General features: G+C 33.8%; 1 protein-coding gene and 1 pseudogene across 7 annotated transcripts in view; one reads left to right on the forward strand and one right to left on the reverse strand.

Annotated features, from left to right (window-relative positions):
• The window catches only part of Rapgef6 (Rap guanine nucleotide exchange factor 6), a 214,685-nt gene that overhangs the window by 47,790 nt on the left and 144,304 nt on the right, over positions 1 to 22,591 (reverse strand). For 4 of the 7 annotated variants that reach the window (XM_076856438.2, XM_076856440.2, XM_076856436.2 and 1 more), the window contains exons 12-17: positions 20,116 to 20,280; positions 17,086 to 17,193; positions 15,540 to 15,743; positions 13,361 to 13,469; positions 8,527 to 8,767; positions 3,816 to 3,973 (exon numbers count right to left, since the gene is read on the reverse strand). In XM_076856438.2, the coding sequence (XP_076712553.2) occupies positions 3,816 to 3,973; positions 8,527 to 8,767; positions 13,361 to 13,469; positions 15,540 to 15,743; positions 17,086 to 17,193; positions 20,116 to 20,280 (985 nt within the window). Of the gene's footprint in view, positions 1 to 1,388; positions 1,404 to 3,815; positions 3,974 to 8,526; positions 8,768 to 13,360; positions 13,470 to 15,539; positions 15,744 to 17,085; positions 17,194 to 20,115; positions 20,281 to 22,591 lie in introns of all 7 variants that reach the window. The other 3 variants (XM_076856437.2, XM_076856439.2, XM_076856435.2) reach the window with 1 other exon arrangement.
• LOC143399961 (SERTA domain-containing protein 3-like) lies at positions 8,960 to 11,181 on the forward strand (annotated as a pseudogene).

Consider the following 22,591-nt stretch of genomic DNA (forward strand, 5'->3'; position numbering starts at 1 on the left):
AAAAAAAAAAAAAAAAGACTCTTTCTACTATAAATTGTTAACTGAACATTAACATTGCTAGTATGTGTCAACATGTTCCAAGTGATAAAGATACAGTGATAAATGAGATAATTTGCTCTTGGGGAATTTACTTCCATTCAAAAGAGTAATAAATGGTGTGCCAAAGAAAGACAATAATCAACCAAACAAGGCAATTTCTTGTAGTAAAAAATCTACCAAGAAAATAAAGTGTACCAATTCCTTGGTATACTTGTTTTTCTGAAGGGCCAGGTAAGTAAATATTTTAAGTTTTATAGGCCAAGAGGCAATACCCATGATATTTTTCAGGTACTCATATAATGAGAAAAAATTTTTACTGACAAAATTCAAAATAAATCAATAATGGAAATGGAAATATAAAACATGTAGACATAAGTGTTTAGAAAACACTGTAAAAGTCCACTAATAGGAAACTGCTGAAAAGAATTCTATCAGCTGCTTAAAAATTTTGGTAGAATTGGGTGCAGTGGCGCATACCTGAAATCCCAGTGGCTCAAGAGGCTGTGGCTGAGCTAAATGGATCTAGAGTTCAAAGCCAGCCTCAAGCAAAAGCAAGGCACTAAGCAACTCAGTGAGACCCTGTCTCTAAATAAAACACAAAATAGGGCTGGGGATGTGGCTCAGTGGTTGAGTGCCCCTCAGTTCAATCTCAGGACTGTGCTCCCCACAAAATTTTGCTAGACCATCACATTCTAATACAGGAAAGTATTCAAGGTATCTTGCTAAGTGAAAGAAAAGTACAAGATTGCATTTGAGATGAAAAGAATAGCATACACATTTTATGAATAATAAATGTTTTAAAGAATACATGAAAAAATTAACAAAATTCTGGGAAATAGAAACGTGTACACCAGATTTTTCAAAAAAAAACTATGATTATGTTTCTTTATAATTAAAAGCTAGTAAAAAATGGCCCTCAGACTTTCAATGCAGAAGTAAGTTTGCTACATTAAGTAAATCAAGTAAGTCTTGTGCTAGTAAATGAAAAAATAAGGAAAAAGTTTTATTGCAAACTCAAAAACAAAACAAAACAAAACAAAAAACCCCTCAGTTTCAAGTTCCTTTTAGCCACACTCTGAATTTTTTAGGCTTAATCTTACATTCGGTTAAAAATTTCAAAAATCTTTTCATGAGCTTTAGAATAGCATGTACACTCTGAATATAGAAATAACACATACACATTTATTTTTTTCCCAAAGAAAATGACTAAAAGGATAAATGCCAGTTAATTCTACCTTGTAACAAGAAAAAAAAGTTCTGTTTTCTATTTTACTCAATTCTGTACCATATGACTTTTTGAAAATAACAAAATACCACAAAGACTAGGAATGGAATTCCAAAATACTTACAGTAAAAACCAACAGCTGTAAGGCAGCAAAAAAAAAAAAAAAAAAAGCAAAATCATAAAAATGTCAGCAATTAAAATAAAACTTTCAACAGTTTTGTAGTTCTGCCCCCACTTTCATTTTGATCTAGTAACAATTTTATACTTGAAGAATAAAGACTGATTAAGCTTGGCTGATGACACATAGGTACTACAATATACGGATGTGATGTGCTAATTTCAGTGTGATTGCATATTATATGAGGAGATGAATTTTGAATTAGTTGTCAAAAAATATTTTTTAAAGATAAATAAAAATACCACCACCACTAGGTAAAAGACCTTTCACAAAGTCACACATTTTGGGGCTTAAAATATATTTTGTAAGTTAAATACATATATGCATTCATTTACATTACTAACATGGGCACAGTCTGTAGACTGAACCATATTAAGATTCACTCAATGGATTTTAAAAAGGTATTTTAAGTCCTTTTAAAAATGTTTTCAAGGAAGAGAAATTGCGACCCAATCTGTAATCAAGTTGGGCAGTATCTCCTCTTCAGAGGCCTAAATTTCTGCTCCATGGGGCTTAACTGAAAGTTTCTAAATTTTAACAATTTTAACCTCTTTTCTTTGTTCCCCATCTAACATCTCAACTTACGTCTTCTCTCATTCTCTCTCCTATCCCACAGCCCATTCCTTATTACCTTGGCCCTATATTCTACATATGCCTATGGCAAAAATACAGACAAAAATTCAATAAATCTATGTATCACATACCCCTAAATACTTGTCTTATAAATGTAAGTATATTTAGCTTCTGCTCTAGTAGTGCGAAAACATTTTGTAAAGTTTATATATGGTATAACAAGCATCATTGTAGAACGCAATTCACACAGGCACGAAAAGATATTTCTAACCTATCACATAATAAATAAAGACAGGCCATAAAAATGTGCTGGGAACTTCTGAAAAAAGAGCAAGTAGCAACCACCACAGCAGAGGGAGCTGAACTTCCCAGATGAGTAACATTTAATTTCAGCATTGATGAAAAGAAAAAGTTTATATACCTGTAGAATTCTTTGTCCAAACCACATGGACAAAGAATTCTACAGGTATATGCCATATTCAAAAAAGGATGAAGAAACAGTGGGGATAACATCAGAATAGGAGGTAAGAAAGGAGGTTTATCCCAGCAAAATGTGCCACACTGGTAGTAACATTTCCTTTATATAACAGAAACTGAATCCAGATGGTAGATTTTCCTACCCCTATGATACTTCAGTGCTTGCTTTCTTATTCTTTTACGTTAATTAACTTGACAGGTGGGTAGCAATCTTTACGTTAACTTCTGATCAAATAAGGAGAGAGAGAGTGATTTCTGTATCGTTAAGTGAACACTCACTGATAAACTGCTAGAAATTTCTAAGCAAAGTAATGATTCACTAAAATATTTATTCTTGAAAAGAATACTGATAATGACATAGAAAATAAGTTGTACAAATGGGTTTAGTAGACTTTCTAGTGGTTAAGAGGCAACTGAATTAAAAAGGAAAAAAAACCCCGTACAGAATGACCTTACTGTTTTTGTGTTATGTCCTGGGGTTGTAAGTTGCTATAATGAAACACAAACTTTACTGCTACACTTATGTATTTTCTTCAAATATGGAGATTTATGTAATTGAGTTTCCTTCCTTCTTAACACTAGCTGTTGGAAGTGAAAATTTATGCTGCACCAGAAATATGATGATCTTTGTGGAAGCATTTTTTTCCTTTCTCTTCCCTGGACACATTATATTGCTCACTTAATTGCATGTGTCTTTTATTAAAAGCCATTTTGAATTTCTTCAAATGATGATATCTAGGTTGATTCTTAAAAGGTGTTGATCCTTTGGAGTGAAATTTTAGATTATATGTAAAGTTAAGTGATAATTTCTGTCTCCGGGCATCAATAGATATATAAAAAAAAATTAACTTGATGTCTCACAATGAAAGACTGAGCAATGAAAAAGATGCTGTAATACTTTGATAACAACAACTACTTTAGCTTCAGATATTGAGGAAAAAAAAATCACTGCTTTTAGAAAATTACTAAGGCATTTTTATATATCCCTAAGAAAGATTAGCGAGGCCATTTAAATTTTTCATACTTTGGATAACATGTTTCTTGGCTAAGAAGTGTCTGTTTTCATTTCACTGCTCAGATAATAATTACCAAAAGACATCTAAATCTGTGGTCAGGGGTAGTTTTTACGTACTTTTCTTTAATTTTTGAGGACGTACTATGCAAGTTTAGATAAAAAGATAATCTTACTGCTTTCAGCATGAAGTCACTTAGAGGTTAAGAGAAGGTAGCAGGCAAGCAAATTTAGTATTTACTGCATGGCCCAACCATTTGTCTATTCATTAGGTACCAATTTGTCTTCATAAAATTATGTGTGAACATTACCTGAAGGATTGGAAAAGTCCAATATGCTAGTAGTAGGCTGTAGGAGATCAGGGCTACTAGATGAGAGTGTTCCAGGAATAGGCATTATAGCTAGGCTGTGTCTACAATGCCTTGTTCCCACAATGCTGTCATCTTGTGATTGGCTCAGGCCTCCATCACTTAAAAAAAAAAAATCATATATCACTTTAAAATATTAGAGGGTATTTAAACAGTAAACATTTTTATTCTCTGTGCATTAAGGCATAAAAACCATTTCAAAATGGTGATCTAAACAACTGGATTAAAATATTACTATAATTTTTAAAACAGGATAACTACAATGATGAAAATAGAAATATTTTTAACAACTATGTTCATGTAAAATTTAATTTGTACATCTGAGTAATTCTACTGCATCATAAAAAAGTCATACTTAGTTTCAACTGGTTTTGGTAAAGAAACTGAACCTGAATGTTTAGGGAGCCCTTGAAAAATTTGCCAGCTAATACATGGATGCATATTTTAGTGTCCATTAATATAAGTATCCAACTATGCATAGCTAAACTATAGAAAGTGTCCCTTCCTCCCTACTTACAACATACAAAATCCAGAATAGGAAGGAAGCAGCAAAAGTTAATTCTCTTTTAAAATTAAAAAAAAAAAGTTATTAATTAAGTGGCCAAATTTAAGCAAAGAAAAAACTTCTTTTAGAATATTTTAGAAGAATCTCACAGGCAACTCTAAATCTACCTGTAAGTGGGGGAATGGGGATATATATACTGTTACTTAAGTTTTATGATCTCAAAATATAAATTTTAAAGTAAAACATTTCTACATAAACATAAGATAGCAATGGGGGAGGGCATGGAGAAGATTCCCAACAGCATCACTAGCAAAATACCACTTCTATGGTTTTCATTATATTAAAAAAACAAAAACCAATACTTTCCATTAATATTAGTTCCCACCTAAATTTATTCAATGTACCATTATGCCTAGTACTTGTTGTACATTCAAACAGGCAGTATCACAGAATACTTACCTATTATCATGGAAAGGATAAGGCTACAGTATTAAAAATGAGTGATACGGGGTATATTTAGAATATGTTAGAAGTAAAACATGATTTAGGCAGATTAGAAAATGATGCTAGAGAATTTTTAAATAGCTAAAGAACTGTTAACAGCCATACAAGAAAGAGAGGGCCAGGACAGACAGCTGAAGAGTTGGGAAAAGAAATGTGGAAGAAAGCAAAGACTTCTTGTTACTGTTTTAAGAGCAAGCTTTGATGTCAGACAGACCTGGGTTATTAGCTGTTTGACCTCAGGCAAATTTCTTTCTCTTGCTGGACCTTGGTTTTCCTCATATCTGTACCCCCAAACTAGTATAAGGATTAAAATAGGTAAAGAAGGTGAATATTTTGGCAAAGAAGATAAAGTAATTTTACCAAAATTAAAATGAGAACCACACAAACATAAGAAAGGATATTTATTTTAATTAATTTATATTGAAATGCAGAAGAGGACAGTATGGGAACAATTTGTTCTCAAGGAGAAAAGGAATCTATCTGAAAAGTAAGACAAAGGAAATATCCTATCTGATAAGTAATTTGAGATTACCTTAAATTGGCTCTTTATAATTTATATTCCTAGATGTCACAGTTAATTGTTTTAAAGAAGGACAGCTTTCATAGATTCTTAAGTAGAAATAAAGATTTTGTTTTGAAGCAACAGCATTTTTTTTCTTTCAGTTTTTGAAAACACACGTACCAACATTTGGACAGAGGGTCAGAAAACTGAGTCCAAGAAACTAAAGTTAGAAATTAGTTAGTCCTGTTAATCAAGTAGAAGAAACCTAAATGATATTAAAAGTTAGAATTGTCTATAAAAGGGAATTAGTTGCATTAGTTATAGCAAATTGGAATTCACTATAGATGCTAAGAGATGTTCATGAACTACTAAAAGACCTTATATCACACTGATGCTATTTAACATTAACTCTGCTTTCTAATAATGAATTGTTATGCCACTTTGCTGCTGTAGTCATGAAAAACTGGTTATAAATTCATGGCAATTAAGGTGTGAGTATATATAAATGAAAATTATACTGTCATGTACAATCCATGCTATGACAGGAATGATACAGTATCTACATGGCAAAATGTTCATGCTTGAAGCTGAATTGATAAAGCCTATTTGGCAAATAAGTACATCAACTCTTACCAAAACAGTTTCCTGAGAGGTGATGCAATAATAGAAATAAGACAGTTGTGAAAAATTCCTCAACAATTCCCTGACACTAGATTCACTGAGAATAAAGTACTTAGTTTTATATTATAGAACTATAATGGTTACAAAATAGCATCAATATGAACATAAAAAATAACTCAAATATCAAAAGCAAACAAAAAAAGTATGTTGATAAGAAGTTGGAGAATAAAAATAATTCCTGATAAGCAAGCAAAATAGTCTACTATTGGGTATGTTATAATCAATAGTATATATGATTTAGGATTTTGGAATTATTTATTCTTATCTCCTTACATTCTTTCTTTGTTCCTTTTAGAGATACTGAAATTCTCTCCTACACCTCTCTGAAAACTCACACCCTACTCTCACAGAAGTAAGTACTGCTAAAGGAACAAATGAAGTCTGTTCTTGATGCCTCTCCCAAAGCATCTGGGCATATAAAAGATATCCAGTAATTGCAGTCATTTCAATTAAAAGATAACAAATATTCAAAGCAGAAATCCTGAAGAATACAGAAAGGAAGGGAAGAAGGGAAAAATTATCTATAAAATTCCCATAATCAACATCTTGGTATTTTCCCTTCTAGTCATTTTTGCACTCTGCAGTACAATGTATTTAACTAAACTTCTGTAGCTGAAATTATTAGTATTTTACTTCATTAAAACATGTTTCGTAAAGACAACTAAAGTGCGGCACATTTTATTCATGTTTGTACTCATAGCAAAACAGTAAATATTTCTTGGTTAATAAATGAGGAAAATTAAATTCAGAAAAATCCTTCTGCGTTTAAGTGAAACTATTCTACTAGAATAGTAGAATATGATTTTTATGTTATATTTTATTTTTATGTTCTTTTTTTGGTACCAATATAAGGTGATAATGAAGAAGATACTCAACTGACTACAGGTGATCTCAACTTCCATGCTTCCTGCTGTAAGCAAAGATAGAATCCATGCACAGTAACTAATTCTCATTTCCCAAAGGATTATGTGGAGATGATATATTGACTTATTTGCCTGAAACTTGAGTATAGCTTACTAGAATTCAACACTAACAAGCTGAGGTGAGTAATAATTAACAGTATTCTCAGGTTTTAAATGATATACATGTCTCAACTCTGCTACCAGTCAAAATGAGAATCACTTAAAAGATTCCAGACCAAACCCACTGGGGTTTCTAAAAGTACAAGTCAGAGCACTACCTTCTAAAATACTCTGCTTGTGAATTCTTTTCTGTCTTCTGGTCTCTATTTCCCACAGTGACTTCTGGTCATCACAAAACTGACCCCAACCTCTTCAATGTGGGCTGGTGCCTTTTATATTCTCCTTACTTGATCCCCATTTGTGAGAACAAGAATTTTCTTATAATGTTTGCTATAGTATGTACAATATTAGCAAATTCTGCTATTTAAGGTTATGATTTTTATAAATCCTTTACTTCAAGGAAAGCAAGGCACACTCACAAAATGAGTTATGAATTTGAGAGAGAGAGAGAGAGAGAGAGAAAGAGAGAGAGAGAGATTAGGAACAAAGCTTAGGATATTTCAATCTATGCATGACAAATTAAAGGAAGGGCAAATGTACTTCTCTGGTTGGAAATTAGAGCTTTAGGAAGAGCATTTTCTGATCTTTAAACTCTTTGAGAATTTTAACTATTAAAAAATACTGAAAATTATATATGTGGTTCTTTGAATATGCTTTTTTCTTCTGATTAATTCACTATCTTAACGTACTTGATAAGTATTACTTGAGAGCCTACTATGTACAAGTATTATACCTATATTTTAGTGTTCTCAGAACTGCTTTATGAAAGCAGTTACAAAAGTTCTGTATTATATATATGTATAGTATATAACATAATAATCATAAAATATAACAATATATGTACATCTATAAGATATATACCCATATAATATAATATACACTAGAGGCATTCTCAACCATGACTCATCAGTGGACTGACTTAATTGGTATTTCACAGACTTTAATTTACATATAAAATTTTCAGGTATTACTTAGTTTTGATGATATTCTGCTTTTGAAATAAAAAAATAGGTTTGACCAAAGTTTAGCATTAGACTTCAGGAGGGGGAAAATGGTGCCATGATTTAAAACCAAAACCAAACCAAACCAAAACAAAAAAAATGATGGTAGCAGTGAAATGTGTCCTAAGATTGTCCAAATTAGACCAGGGTCTGAAATTTGACCAAAAAATATATAAAAACAGGTCTCAGAATAAAAAACTAAGTGTTTTCTAAAATTTAAAGTAACATCAATAGAATATTATATAATTTAACAGTGGTAACTTCATAAAAGCCATGGGGAGAAATTTAGAATTTGTTTTCTTATTATAGATTGCTACAAGACTTTATAATGCAATAGCTACATAAAAAAACAAGAAATGACCCAAACTTCCTTCTCCCACAATAAAAATTTTACAATCAATATAAAAATTCCTATATGACAGAGAGTGACAGTACCTACCTAAATAGCTTTGGAGGCAAGATACTAAATCGTGTTTTATCCAGAATTTTCCTGATTTTGTTTCTTCCACCTGAAACAGTATTTGCTTTAACTTTCTTATTTCCTTTCTCCTGTGATGTCTGTTCAATATCTCCTGGGACATCTTGAATTGAATGCCGATTACTTTTTTTTTCAGCAATTTTTGGAATATGAGGAACACCATATTTCTCTTGTTCAATCCTACTAAGCAACTCTTTGAATACTGGAAATAAACAAATAAACCTGTCATTTCTTTACATTAGGAAGCTTTTACACCAAAAATAAATTTAAAGGATAAATACAACCAACTTCTGTTATTTGGCTTTTTGCAGCCCATTCAATTAAACATGATCACCCATCCTTTATCTGCTTTATCTACTTCTTTCTTCAGTTTCCAAATCTGACTGTACTTATGATGTTGCCCAACACTCTTAAAATGAAGTCACTTGAGGAAATGGACAGAAAATGGGTATGCTGCCAGCATGTTTAAAAAATCTACAGGTTCCTATTTAGGTAATAAGCAATATAACTACTTAATGAATGTTATAGAAACAGATTATATGTGGAATGGTGGCTGCATACTCTGGAAAATGCACTTAAATAACATAACCAAATACAAGTTACAAAACCACTCAGCTTATCACAAGGCATAACTTTGAGCAATATACTTTACATGAATATAGTGTGCACTGGTTATATCCAACCATACTTCTACCTTCCTACCCTGCCCTCCTGGCCCCTAGTAACCACTATTCTACTTTCAGGTCAACTTTCTTAAGTTTCTACATGTGAGAGAGAATATGCCATACTTGTCTTTCTATGTCTGACTTATTTCACTTAACATGATATCCTCCAGCTCCATCACTTTGCTCCAAAATTTGTGTTTTATAAGATGGCTGATATAAATGGCTGTATGTACATATATACACACAGCATATTTTCTGCATCCTTTCATCTGTTAGTGGGCACTCAGACTGACTCCATATCTAGGTATGATGAATAGTGCCACAGTAAACAGTCATGCAGCTATCTCTTTTATATACCAATTTCATTTCCTTCAGATATATACCCAGAAATGGGATTGCTGGATCATATGGTAGATCTATTTTTAACTGTTCTCTAAAGTGGCCATACTAAGTTACATTCCCATCAATAGTGTGTAAGACTTCCTTTTTTTTCCTCGTCTTCATCAGCAATTGTTATTTATTATTAACAGCCATTCTAACTGGCGTGAGATGGTATCTCCATTGTGGTTTTTATGAGCATTTTCCTGGTGGCTAATGATATCATTTTTCCATATATTTGTTTTTTAAACCACGTTTTTTAAGTTCTTTATAAATTTTGGATATTAACCTTATGTCAGATGAATAGCTGGCAAATATTTTCTCTCATCCTGTAGGAAGGTTTCAGCAGAAGGATGATACCATTTTATTATCAATTCCTTCTACTGAATGCTTCTGTCATTACCACCATATTTTACATCACTCAAAGAATTGTTTCTTCCTCAATGTTCCCCCCCCACTCCCTTTTAACATGCTGTTCTTGTTTCAAGGGCTAGATTTTTAAATTGCTCTAAGCAGAGTTCTAGAAATGTTTTTTGTCTCTTCCTTGAATGTCCCCCTTCCCTGCCCCCAATCTGTAAGATCACTTATTAGGGATTTCATCATGCTCTCTTGATGATCCTAATTACTCAGTACAGAGTACTAAGTAATACAAAATGGCAAGTATGATTTGCTCTGGTATCATCTATACAAACATTTTCTTTGCTTACAAGATCCATGCAGGATCTTGGTGTGAAGACCAGCTAAATTAAAGGGAGCAGCTTTGACTACTCTCTACCACCCTCCACCCTAGACCCTAACGATGTAGTTCTGCCCCTGACTGACTGTATTTTACAATACCCATTTTACAAATGAGGCTCATAGAAGTGACCTCACATCATTTCCCAAGATCACCCAACTGAGCAGTGTCCAAGGCAGAGTTCAGACCTGAAATTCTCTATTTCTGATCCAGGGCATCTTGGTGAGAGGCCTGAAGAGGAAACACTCAGATTGGAAGAGGAGGAGGATGAAAAGTGGGATTGGAGTCCAGTAAGCCTTTGGAGCTGCCAAAAAGCTCTGCTATACATCTCCCTAGACAAAATCCAGCGCAGCCTGGGCCCCCGAGCACCCAGCCTCTGCAGGCATGTCCTTATCCATAAAACCCTACAGCAACACCAGGCCGCCATTCACCTGGCTCCAGCACCTGCCCTGCCCCGGCCCGCCCCCGCAGCCCCTTTTCCTGGGTGAGGAAAAGATTTCTCCCTCTCCACCACCATCGGCTCTACCCTCAGGTAGTTGGAGACATCCATGGATGAGACAGAAGTACCTCAGAATCCAGTGGCTCCCCCGGCCTCCAGAATGAAGTGCTACCCCAACCTGACCCAGTCTTCTTGGAAGCTCTGAGTTCCCGGTACCTGGGGGACTATACCCTGGATGACTTCTTTTTGAACATTAACACATCTGCAGTGGATAAGGAGCCTACCCTGCCCCCCACCCCCACCCCGCCCCTGAACCTCCTCACAACCTCTTCTGTGTCCCAGGATCCTGGCAGTGGAATGAACTAGATCACATCATGGAAATCATTCTAGGATCCTAAAATTATCATGGGAACAGAACCCTTCCTCACAGCGGCCTCAGTGGGCTGGATCCCTGGATGTAACTTGTTCGTGTGTGTTTTGATAGAAGCTCCAAATAGTGACTATGGTCTCCTTTCCTCCCATTTCAGGGTTCCACAAACTTACCTGCATGTGTGTGTATCTGGTTACCCCAGCCTTCTGTGAAGATAGGTCTTCCTGAATTAATTTATCTGTTCCAAATACCTTCATGAGACTCTGGAAGTCTGACTTTTCACACATTTCTTCTGCCTTTCTCTCCAGTTCCCACTCCCCTTGTGACCACTGGGTCCTCAGGGAAGATAAAGTGGGGCCTGTCAACAGTGGCAGAGGTGTGCTGCCAGGTTGCTCTAGAAACCCAGGCTCTGCCTCTTGAGGGAGTGGGAGGGGCTAATCTCTTTTCCCCAGGTTGAACCCCACTTTCTTGGCAGGACCTCAGCCCCAGCACAATAGGGTGGAAACCAAACTGCTCCATGCTGCATTATTTAAAAAGAAAGGCAGGGTTTGTGGTGGCTTTTTTTTTATTGTAATTTTTTAATTTTACCTTTTAAATATTTATTTTTTAGATGTAGTTGGACACAATACCTTTATTTCACTTATTTATTTTTATGTGGTGCTGAGGATTGAACCCAGGGTCTCGCATTCTACCACTGAGCCACAACCCCAGCCTCAATTTTTTTATTTTAAATAAAAGTATTTTGAAAGAAAAAAAAAAAAAAGGTCCATGCAACATCCAGTTTGACATTTTGTTATTCTTACCACTCAGAGGGTTCTAAGGTTCTGAGAGTGTGGGTTCACTACCTTTTGTATCTTTTAAAATTTAAACTTACTTATTTATTCTAATTTGTTATACATTACACCTTTTGTATCTTTAAACTTACTTTTTCTGTCTTTCAGAGTTAATTTTGTTAAACACTATTTAATGCTATCTATATTTTTTGTATATAATAATATTTGATACTAATTAGCAATCATTAAGTGACAAGAAAAAAGTAAAGGCATTGGATCTTTACAAGAACCTTATAAAATATAGCTGGAGAAACTGAAGCCTGGAGAGTAAATAATCTGTCCAACATGCATAATGCTGGTTTCATGTTTTTCAAAACTGATCTCCCTGTGGTTTAAGCTAAAAGCTGGTGTCACTAAATACTAGTGTCACCTCTAGGAAATCCAAAAACTATGAAGGCTTACTTACTTATTCTTTGTTAAGTACTGTATAGTTGCCAACTGACTGTTATATATCGAAGTCAACATGATGTAATTAAGTCAAAGTGACTCCAATAAAAAGAGGAAAAATAACAAATGCCTCATTTTTCAATATTACTAAGCAGAGTATAAAGAGGAGTTACAGTGGAAAAATTAAAACTCACACTTCCTTTCTATAGGCATAGTTTTAAAAGTCAATTCTTACTTCTATAATTTCAACTGAAACCTAGGGGAACCAGCTCTTAAATAAAAACTCTTAAATTTTCTTTGACAATTTTCAATGGCTATACTGTATTTACTGTTGCCTTTCTCTGAATTTTAACAAAAATCCTGTGGTATCAAATGAATCCAAATGTCAATAAATCCTTTCTTAAGGCTATAAAAAAAACCCCATAAATTTCTTAATAAAAGAAGTACAAGATGAACATTTGCTTTGTTTATATGACATAATCACCATTTTTACACAGGAAGGTAGAGTCTCTTGTTAGAAATCTGTAATTCACTGATTATTAATTCAGTGCTTTAATTAATTTCCATGAAACAATCTGGCATTTACATTATTTCAGAAAGCTAGTTAAAAGATTAGAAGTAGATTAATTTGTAAATTAGCAGGGAGGAAAAAAAACCTGATTATGACAATAAGTTCTATTCAGGTTATTTTAAGTATTCCTCTACCAGAGTATGGTATATAACAGATTCTCAATAGATATTTCATAAATCACTGAATGAATGTAGTTGTATACCTACTTTCAAACTTTCTAAGATATCAAAATAATAAGCACAAATGAAAAGTGAAAATTCTAAATTGCACTACATACATTAGCAATCCTAATAATACCTTAATAGCTCAGATAAGAAATGTTTTACATTTTATTTTTCTTTTCATTGTTATGACTTTACTTTTCTATTACAAAAACAAAAAAGCAAAGCTCAGACAGTATTTACAACAAAACTTACCAAAAATATTGGTCTTCACAGTTAGTGCAAGATGAGTATTATTCCTCAAAATTTCAAGGGCCTTTGCAAATGTAATATTCTCAAAATTCTGTCCATTTACTTCCATTATCTTAAGAGTATTTGAAAAATACAAATTAAGAATAAAATGTAAAAAAGACAAAAGCTTAAAAGTTTATGCTGAAAAAGTACAGTAGGACTTCAATAAAATGTATCATAAGTAAACAATGGCTCTCTTTGTGAGAAGGTAGATAGGTATTTATTTTTTTCTCCTATATGGTTGCATTTTCCAAATTCTCTACTGTAAATTTTATATATTTATTTTAAAAGTTCATTCACTTTAAGATAATAGTAAGGATTTTTTTTTTTACAAAGATCACAGAAAAGTTCATAAATGAAAAATTTTGACCATATCAGATCATATCAAAAATTACCACCTGTGTGTATGTATAGTCAAATATCCTATGTGTAAATTTACTGCATTTAAAAGTGAAATAATTCATTTGAAAGTAGCTCTCTAAATATATTTAAAAACCTGCTGTCACTGATTGTATCAGGTAGCCAAACAATAAGAAGCATAACTGAGATAAGTTCTTTTTCATATGAACATCAAGGATTGCCCAATTTGGCTGTACCTCAGAATGTATAAAAGCTTAGTTTTAAAAAAATGCCAATTCCAATAAAGAGTGATAGAGAAATATAATGAATAAAAAATAATCAACAAAAAGGAAAGAACTAGGGAACTGACATAAAAATTCCAAAAGGATAAGAAAGAATGCATCACAATACATTATGAAAAGAAAATTCTATAGAAGTAAAATTCAAGTTAAAAAAGACCTGCATCTACTAAAACAGATAATACAGTATTATGCAAAAATAATAAAAATAAAGAGATCCCCTTTTTTGAGGGTGTGGGAGTTGCTTAAAGCCTTAGATCACCTCCACAGAAATGGAGAGGGCTGATGGAAGAAGGAAAAGCAGATTAAATTTCATTCTTAGGAATTTGGGTAGCTAAGGTAGGAGGATTGAAAATTCGAGGCCAGACTCAGCAACTTAGTAAGACACTGAATTAAGATAAAAATTAAAAGGACCGGGGAGGTAGCTAAGTGGTAAAGTGCCTCTGGGCTTAATCTCCGGTACCAAAAAAGGGAAAAAAACAAAAACAAAAACAAAACAAAATCTATCTACCTACCTATCTATTTAGGGCTGGGGATGTAGCTCAGTGGTAGAATCCTCAAGTGTGAGGGAGGCTCTAGGTTTGACTACCAGTACCACTACAAAAAAACAAGAAACAAAAAACTCAAAAGTCTCTTGGGGCAGAAATCACCCGTTGGTTATGAATCACTATTTTGAAGTATAGCACCTTTCAAAATAGTTTTTTATAATGTGAATACCCTTATCATATTAAAAAAGTGATAGTATGGTTCAGTTCAAAAGTAAAATAAAACCACATTTTAACTGAATGAATGAACAAGTTTTTGAATATGAAAAAGTAAATTTCTCAAGTGAGTCTGATGGTATCTAAGATCTGGGAAACAGCCCTCTGATGTGCATGAGTATCATCTTAGAGAGCTTTGTTAAAAATACAAATTTAGAAACTTTATCATTTGAGAATGTAATTAATATGCCTGGAAGGACTAAGGTCAGCATGGGAATTGCATTTTTAATGTAACAAAAGGTTATAAGTAAATCACATTTTCAAACCGCCTGCTTATGTCTAAATGGAAGAAATGGATCATCACCAAATTCCTTTCAGTGTCTCATTTTTTCTGGTTCCTCACCTGACTCACTTGGCTTATAAATGTAGTATGTTATCATAAGAACTTTATTTAAGTTGATACCATCACTTATGGTAATCTTCAGCCACTTACATAAGAAGTGAAATGACCCTTCCTTCAAAACTAATCCTTGGGGTATGAGGCAGGCCCAAAGGAGGTCACGATGATGAGGCCTGGTTGAGCTGGTTCAAACGCTAGATCAACTTTTTAATTAACAGCAGTGGATATATAATAAATGTGTTTAAAAAATAAGCCATATTAGAATACCACCTCTTAAGAGGCACTCAGACAAATACTCAAACTGACTATATCTACTTAAGAAATATCGGATAAGAACAAAAATAACAGACAGACTATTGTGTTGATAAGATGGCTTTAATTTAAATGGTGAGTCATTTACATACCTGATCACCACGTTTCAGTCCTGCATCAGCAGCTTTGCTACCAGGTTCTACTCCTTCAACAAAAATACCAAATCCCTTCTCACTTCCTCCATTAAGGCTGAAATTCAAAGGTGACTCTCGAGAAGCCTTTTGTAGCACAACCTGTCTCCACTTAGCCTTTGCAGCACAGGCAATATTCAATAACCTAAGATGACCATTCATTTTCTGTAAAGTAAAAAAAAAGAGTAAAATTATGTCTTGCTAGAGTCTGTAAACAAGTCTGGATGGCGCCTGGCAAAATGCCAGAGGGAGTGGTTTGTGAAGTAACAAAAGCGAGCCATTAAGTGTGGAGATTCCTTATTGGTTGACTGCTGTATCTATTTTATGCTAATTAGATAAGCTGTGTAAAATGTTTAAATACTGCTCTTATTCTAGAATAAACGGCTTCCATTCCATTCCTGCTGCATCAACATACACAAGTTATTCGTCACCCCCCCCCCATTCTGCTGCAGCCGGCCTGCGGCAATGTCTATTCCTATAGGCTTCTAAAATCATCAAAAATTATTAAAATAAGAACTGTAAACATAAACTACAGAACACGTGAGGTGATTAAAAAAACCAAAACAAAACAAAAAAAAAAAACCCCTAAAAACTAAAGGAGAGGGCCCATCTACTGCAGTACACTCTCAAGAATAAGATGTCTGAGTATGATTTTAAAGACTTTTAAGATAATCACAGGTTAGCAACTCAAGAGGTTGAGGCAGGAGGTTAGCAAGTTCAGGGCCAGTTTCAGCAACTTAGATAAGTTAAAAAGAAAACTAAAGATCAGGGCTGGGGATGTAATTCAGAGACAGACTGCCCCTGGGTTAAATCCCTAGAACCATCACTACCACCACCACCAATAAAAGATTTCAAAATGTTATCTCATCCCCACAGGGATGATAAAAAATTACTTCTCATTCTCTGAACTTTCGTAATACAAACACCTATCTTGTTCATCTCATGACTATTGACGTTGGTGTGCCTCTATATCAGGTTCCCCAGTCCCTGTTCATTTCTCCCCATTTTACAAAGCAGATATGCTGCTGAGAAGTCTATAGAAACTAAGGGGTAAAAATTGGATCATATCTTCCAATTTTTTTCTTCTTCAGGCAACTCAAGCCACTAAGACTCTGAAGACTATAATTCTTGAGCATCTGCTATGTGCCAGGATTGTTTGTACTTTAATATCTATCTTTGGACACACAGAATGGAGTAGAAGAAAACTAGAACTAAGACTATTTAGCAGGCTACTATAATAGAACAGGTATAATAAAATAATGCCTAAATCAGCGACATGGATGACTATGGACTGATCCACATATGCCCAGTACTTAGAAGCCCGAGGAACTAAGAGATACTAGTCTTAAACTAAAAATGAAAAAGAGGTGGCAGAGGATAAGCAGAATTACAGAGTTCTCAGAATGGACATTTAGTATGCAGGATAATACAAAAGCCGTTGCTGTTCTTAATAATTGTTCTCGCTGAGGAGCAGCAACTCTGAAAAAGAAATTCATTTGAGCCTTACTGTATCTTCCAGATTTTTTTCAAATTCTTCCAGAAACTGAGTCATAGCAGAATCACCTTCAAAATCATTAAAATGATTATTTACCCATAATAATACAATCCGTGTCACCTGTGGAAACACAGAAAAGGCAGCATATGGTTATGAGAGGCATTATTTCTGAAAAAGTACATTCCAAAAACATGCCCCAAACTAAGGAAGAATAGAGCTTTATGACTATCCTTCTTCTCCCCTTCCCTGCATATAAAAAGGCTTGTTCTAACAGAGGCACGCTTTAGTCTAAAATTTTGCTTCCTTGGGTACACAAGCAACAGAGAACTCTGTGCATTCAGAAGACAAAAGTCATCTTATATTCATTAAAATGGAATAAATACATGGGATATGTATTTCAGAGCATCTCAAAATACAAACTTCATATCATAAGAGCAGGTAATCATATCAAAAAATAGTATAAGTGTTTCTATAGCTAAGAACATATTTAACCCCAAATTTTAATGAAAACAAATCTGATATTTCATTCATTGTAAATACTGTCAATTTTCAAAAATGGTGAATTGGTTTGTTTACTTTGCTCCATAGATTAAAAGTAAGCAAATGTTAAGTAGTAATATAGTTAGCAATGTAATTTTGAATCATATATTTTCAAAATTATGTAAAATGCACATGCACATAAAATTCACCATTTCAATCAATTTAAAGTGCACAATTCAATGGCATTTCACACATTTACAATGTTATATGACCATCATCACTAACTAGTTGAGTAAATGCTTCCCATTCTGTCCTTTCTCCAGTCCCTGGAAGATACCACTAGTCTACTTTTGTATGTATTTGCCTATTCTGGACATTTCATATAAACAGAATCATGTAATATTAGCTTTTTTTTGATTGGCTTCTTTTAATTAGTACTTTGTTTCTTTTTATGGATGAATAATAATTTATTAAATTGCTATATATGTTTTGTTTATCCATGATAAACATTAGTGGGACATCTGGATCATCCTCACTTTTTGGCTATTGTCAATATTGTTATGAATATCTGTGTACGAATTTTTGTTTGTGAACCTGTTTTTTCAGGTACATACCTAGGAGAAAAATTACTGGATTGTTTGGGTACTCTATGTTCAAATTTTTGAAGAAATATCAAACAGTCTTTCACAGAGGCTATATTATTTTACATTTCCATCATTAATATTGGGGGTGGGGTATCTAATTTCTCACATTCTTTGTTTTTTAATTTTTTTTTTTTTTGGTCGTTTTCCCTTCTTTTTACAAAGCCATCCAGTGGATACAAAGTGATATCTCACAATGGCTTCAAGCTGTATTTCCCTAAGACTAATTATGTTGAGCATATTTTTCATGTGCTTGATGGCCATTTACGCATTTTCCTTGGGAAATGTTTAAATCCTTTGTCCATTTTCTAATTGTGTTGTTTGTCCTTTCGTTGCCAAATTGTAAGAATACTTTATATATTCTGGATGCTAGACCCTTATCAGATATGATTTGCAAATTTATTCTCCCATTCCATGTGTCCTGTATTTCTTGAAAGTATCAGTTGATACAGAAAACATTTTAATTTTGATGCAATTCAAATATCTATTTTTTTTTTCTTTTGTTGCTTGTGCTTTTGGTGTCATATCTGAAAAACTACTGCCAAAACCCAGGTCATCATGATTTACTATTATCTTTTCTTGTAAAAATATTATACTTTAATCTCTTAAATTGCCTCTATTTTTTTTTTGTGTTGCTGGGGATGGAAACCAGGCCTTGTGCCTGTGAGGCAATCCCTTTACCAACTGAGCCGTATTCCCAGCCCCTCTTATACATTTTGAGTAAATTTTTATGAATGGTGTAACCTCTGATATATTTTGAGTAAATTTTTGTATATGGTATATGGTATAAGGTAAGTAAGAATCCAATTTCATTCTTTTGCATGTAGAAATCTAGCTATTTCTAAATCATCTTTTAGTTCAGTCTCTAGGCATGCCTTTATTTTCTCAGGAACCAAATTAATTATAATTAATTCAAAAAAAAAAAAAAAGGAAAGACAAGTATGTAGTTTTGCACACTTTAATCTCCTAAATAATACAATTCTACAGTTTAGTCAGGTGTGGGGGTGACCAGTAATCCCAGTGACTCAGGAGGCTGAGGCAGGAGGATCACAAGTTTAAAGACAGCCCTGTCTCAAAATAAAAAAATATAAGGGGCTGGGGATGTAGCTCAGTGGTTAAGTGCCCCTGGGTTCAATCCTCAGTATCCGCCCCCCCCAAAAAAAAAATCAAGTTTGCCTTCATCTAACTTATTTTCTTTGCCATTATGATCCTACTTTTTATTTTCTTAGAACAACTTACTTCCCACTAATTTGCTGAGGTATTACTAATATTTCCATTAAACTGTACATACCATAAAACAGGCAAAATAATCTATTTTAAATAGCACATAACATTTAATGCAAATTCCAAGAAAGATTGAAATAAGTAGCAGGACAGAAAAATTAGGATTTAACATATTGTTTTTAAATGATTATAAAATATTTTGGTAAAATTCTAAAACACTTATGCAGTCATTACGTTTCCTGAATTTAGAGCAACATCACAGCCTTATTTCAATTTTTGCCTTTTAAGATTCACGTCCAAAAAAAAAAAAAAACTCATGTCCCCTTGAAATAGGCTATGCTATCATAAAAGTAGATAAACAGATATATGTCTATACCAACTTACTAATTTTTTAGGTGAACTAAATTTTGTTATCAAAGTAAACATTTAATCTATCAACTGCAAAACGTTCATTAATAAAATGTAAATGTTGCTGTGTGTGGTGGTGCATGCCTGTAATCCCAGAAACCCAGGAGGCTGCAGCAGGATTGCAGGTTTGAGACCAGCTTTAGCAAATTAGTGATACCCTCAAAATAAAATAAAAATAAATGGGGTTGTAATCCAATGGTGAAATACCCTTGGGTTCAATCCCCAGTACTTCAAAACAAAAATTCTACATTAAAATCACTTTCATGCCCTTGATATTTTAAAAACCAACCTTATCCCTTAAGCTGTCAATCTTAAACCATTCCAAAAGCTTGATTCCAACATCCAAAGGACTTTTAAGAAATGTCCTATAAGTTAATAAGAAATCTTCTATATAAGTTGGGTCCACGATGGAATGTTCTTCTATTAAATGCATAATGAGACGCTCAGGTGTTGCCTAAAAATCCAAGGACAAAACGGAATCAATGAACTCCCATTTATTTATTTATTATTTATTCTCCTTTATAGCCACTCCCTTATACAAATCCCCAAAGTAATTTCACCTTTAAATCTTTAGCGCTGGGAGAAGCTAGTCTTTCTAGGTTGTAATGCAGCAGTAGAGGTTTAGATGAGAAAAAATATAGGAATGAGTACCCAAAACAGCTGTACCTTTTTCCATTGGCATCCTCAGAATTTAACTGATTTATTCCTTGTGTGGGCTCTTACTGCCATTTCTGGTATAATGGGGGTACATAATGATTGTCCCAGGCAAAAGAAGGAAGAAGCAAGAGGTAAGTAAAAGAAAAAGAAAAAAAAAAAAAAAAGAGGGCGGGGAGAAAGAAGAAAAAAAAAAAAAGAAAAGAAAAAATGAAGCAAAGCAAGCAAGCTTTTTTTCCAAATTTATTCCACTTCAAATTCTCTTCTGTCCCAAGCTGCAGGAATAATATATCAGTTCAAAAAAAGCCAGTTTTATTGCTGTTACTTCCTCAAATAGTTTCCTTCTACATTTTATCTCTGATAGCTCACCATCTTGGGAGGAATGAGAAGTCCCATAGATAGTTTTTATATTCAGAGTTTTAAATGCTTGCCTGTCTGTAAATTTATCAAAAGAATACAAACAAACATTTACCATTGCTCCTCTTTGAGCTTCTGAATTAAATAAAACAGATGATAAGCCTGATATAAAAATTAACTGTTGCTCATGACCCCAAACTTCAATTTGCTTCATTCATTCAAACAACTTGTTGCTCAGAATAAATGTACATTAAACTAGCCCACATTCTCCCTTTAATGTGTACTACTTGCTTTGTCCCAGTGACTTCTCCCTCTCAAAATAGCCCACATTCTCCCTTAAATATGCCTCTGCTTTCCTAAATAAACCTCTATGTCTCAGGTGGAAGAAAAAAAGTTGGGATGCTGGATGAACACACAGAGGTGGCAGGCAAAACAGATGGTTCATATGGTAGAGATTGGTTACAATAAGGAAATATGTAAATATACAGAGAATAACAAGAGTCATTGTTGGTGAATGTACTTACAGAAACAGAAAGAAAAAGGGTAGAGAAAACCCTGTACGGGGTGTAATACTGGATTGGATGTATCAGTATAAACCCCTAGATGTTTAACAGAAAAAGTAATAAATGGGCATGTATTTGTAATACATCCATCCATATATAGATTTCCTAGCTTTATCTGATGAGAGGATCTAAAAACAAAGGGAATACCCAGATATTGGTTCATAAATACCATCTTCAACTGGAAAGATCCTGTATACTCTGGGGGAAATAGCTGACTTCAAAATCTGGTGTAAATCAAGTTCATGATGAGCCTTACTATCTGCCAGAGAGGGACATGTCAAAATAATATAGGAGTCAGCTTAAAGAGGGCTTCACTGGCTAAATCTCACACAATTTGATCTAAGGAATAATACTGGTGAACACATAAGTCTATACTAATATTAATAAATGTAGAAGAAAAGAAAGCTCATCTTTACAAAATGACAGTTTAAAAATATGCAAGAAATTATAGTAATAAGGTCTCACCATTTCAGGCAAGAGTAGCCAGTCAGTCAGTGGAAGTAAAAATTTCTGGGTAGAAGTTCCTAACTATCCACGAACTAGAGGCAGTTTTATTGATACTATCTCAGAATATCCCTTTACCCATCAGTTACAAAGGATCAAATGGTAATTTTTACAGTGAAGAAACTAAATCTGTGTTCCTGTATGAGACATCAATGTGAGCAGGGCATCAAGGTTTATTTTACCTTGGTGGAAAAGGTAACATCTTGTGGCCCCTGATGTGGTGTAATGAGAAGTGCATGTCATCATTTCTGTGAAATTCCTGCTGAGAGGGAACAACTTGAGTATGGTCATGAGGAAACACTAGACTGATCCAGGTAAAGGGTTATTCCTATAGGATATAAAATAGGAACAGACTGAAGTGACATGACAACTAAATCTGTGTTCCTGGATGAGATCCTAGACCAGAAAATTAAAAAGTGGCAATGATGGGATTGCTGGTGAATATCTAACATGATTTTTGGGCTGAATCCTTCTGTTTCAGCAATGTTTAGTTCCAAACTTGGAAGGATTCCATGGTGTTTATGCAGGAGAGCATTCTTGCTTTTAGGAAATACATATGATATATTTAGAAGTGATGAGGCATTACTTTTGCAGGTTACTTTCCATTTCCACTAATGACAATGGGGCAAATGCAGTAAAATATTAAAACTGGGGGAAATCTGACTCAGGGAGATTTTGTATTGTTCT

This window comes from Callospermophilus lateralis, chromosome 5, assembly GCF_048772815.1.
Source record: "Callospermophilus lateralis isolate mCalLat2 chromosome 5, mCalLat2.hap1, whole genome shotgun sequence".
Classification (NCBI taxonomy): domain Eukaryota; kingdom Metazoa; phylum Chordata; class Mammalia; order Rodentia; family Sciuridae; genus Callospermophilus; species Callospermophilus lateralis.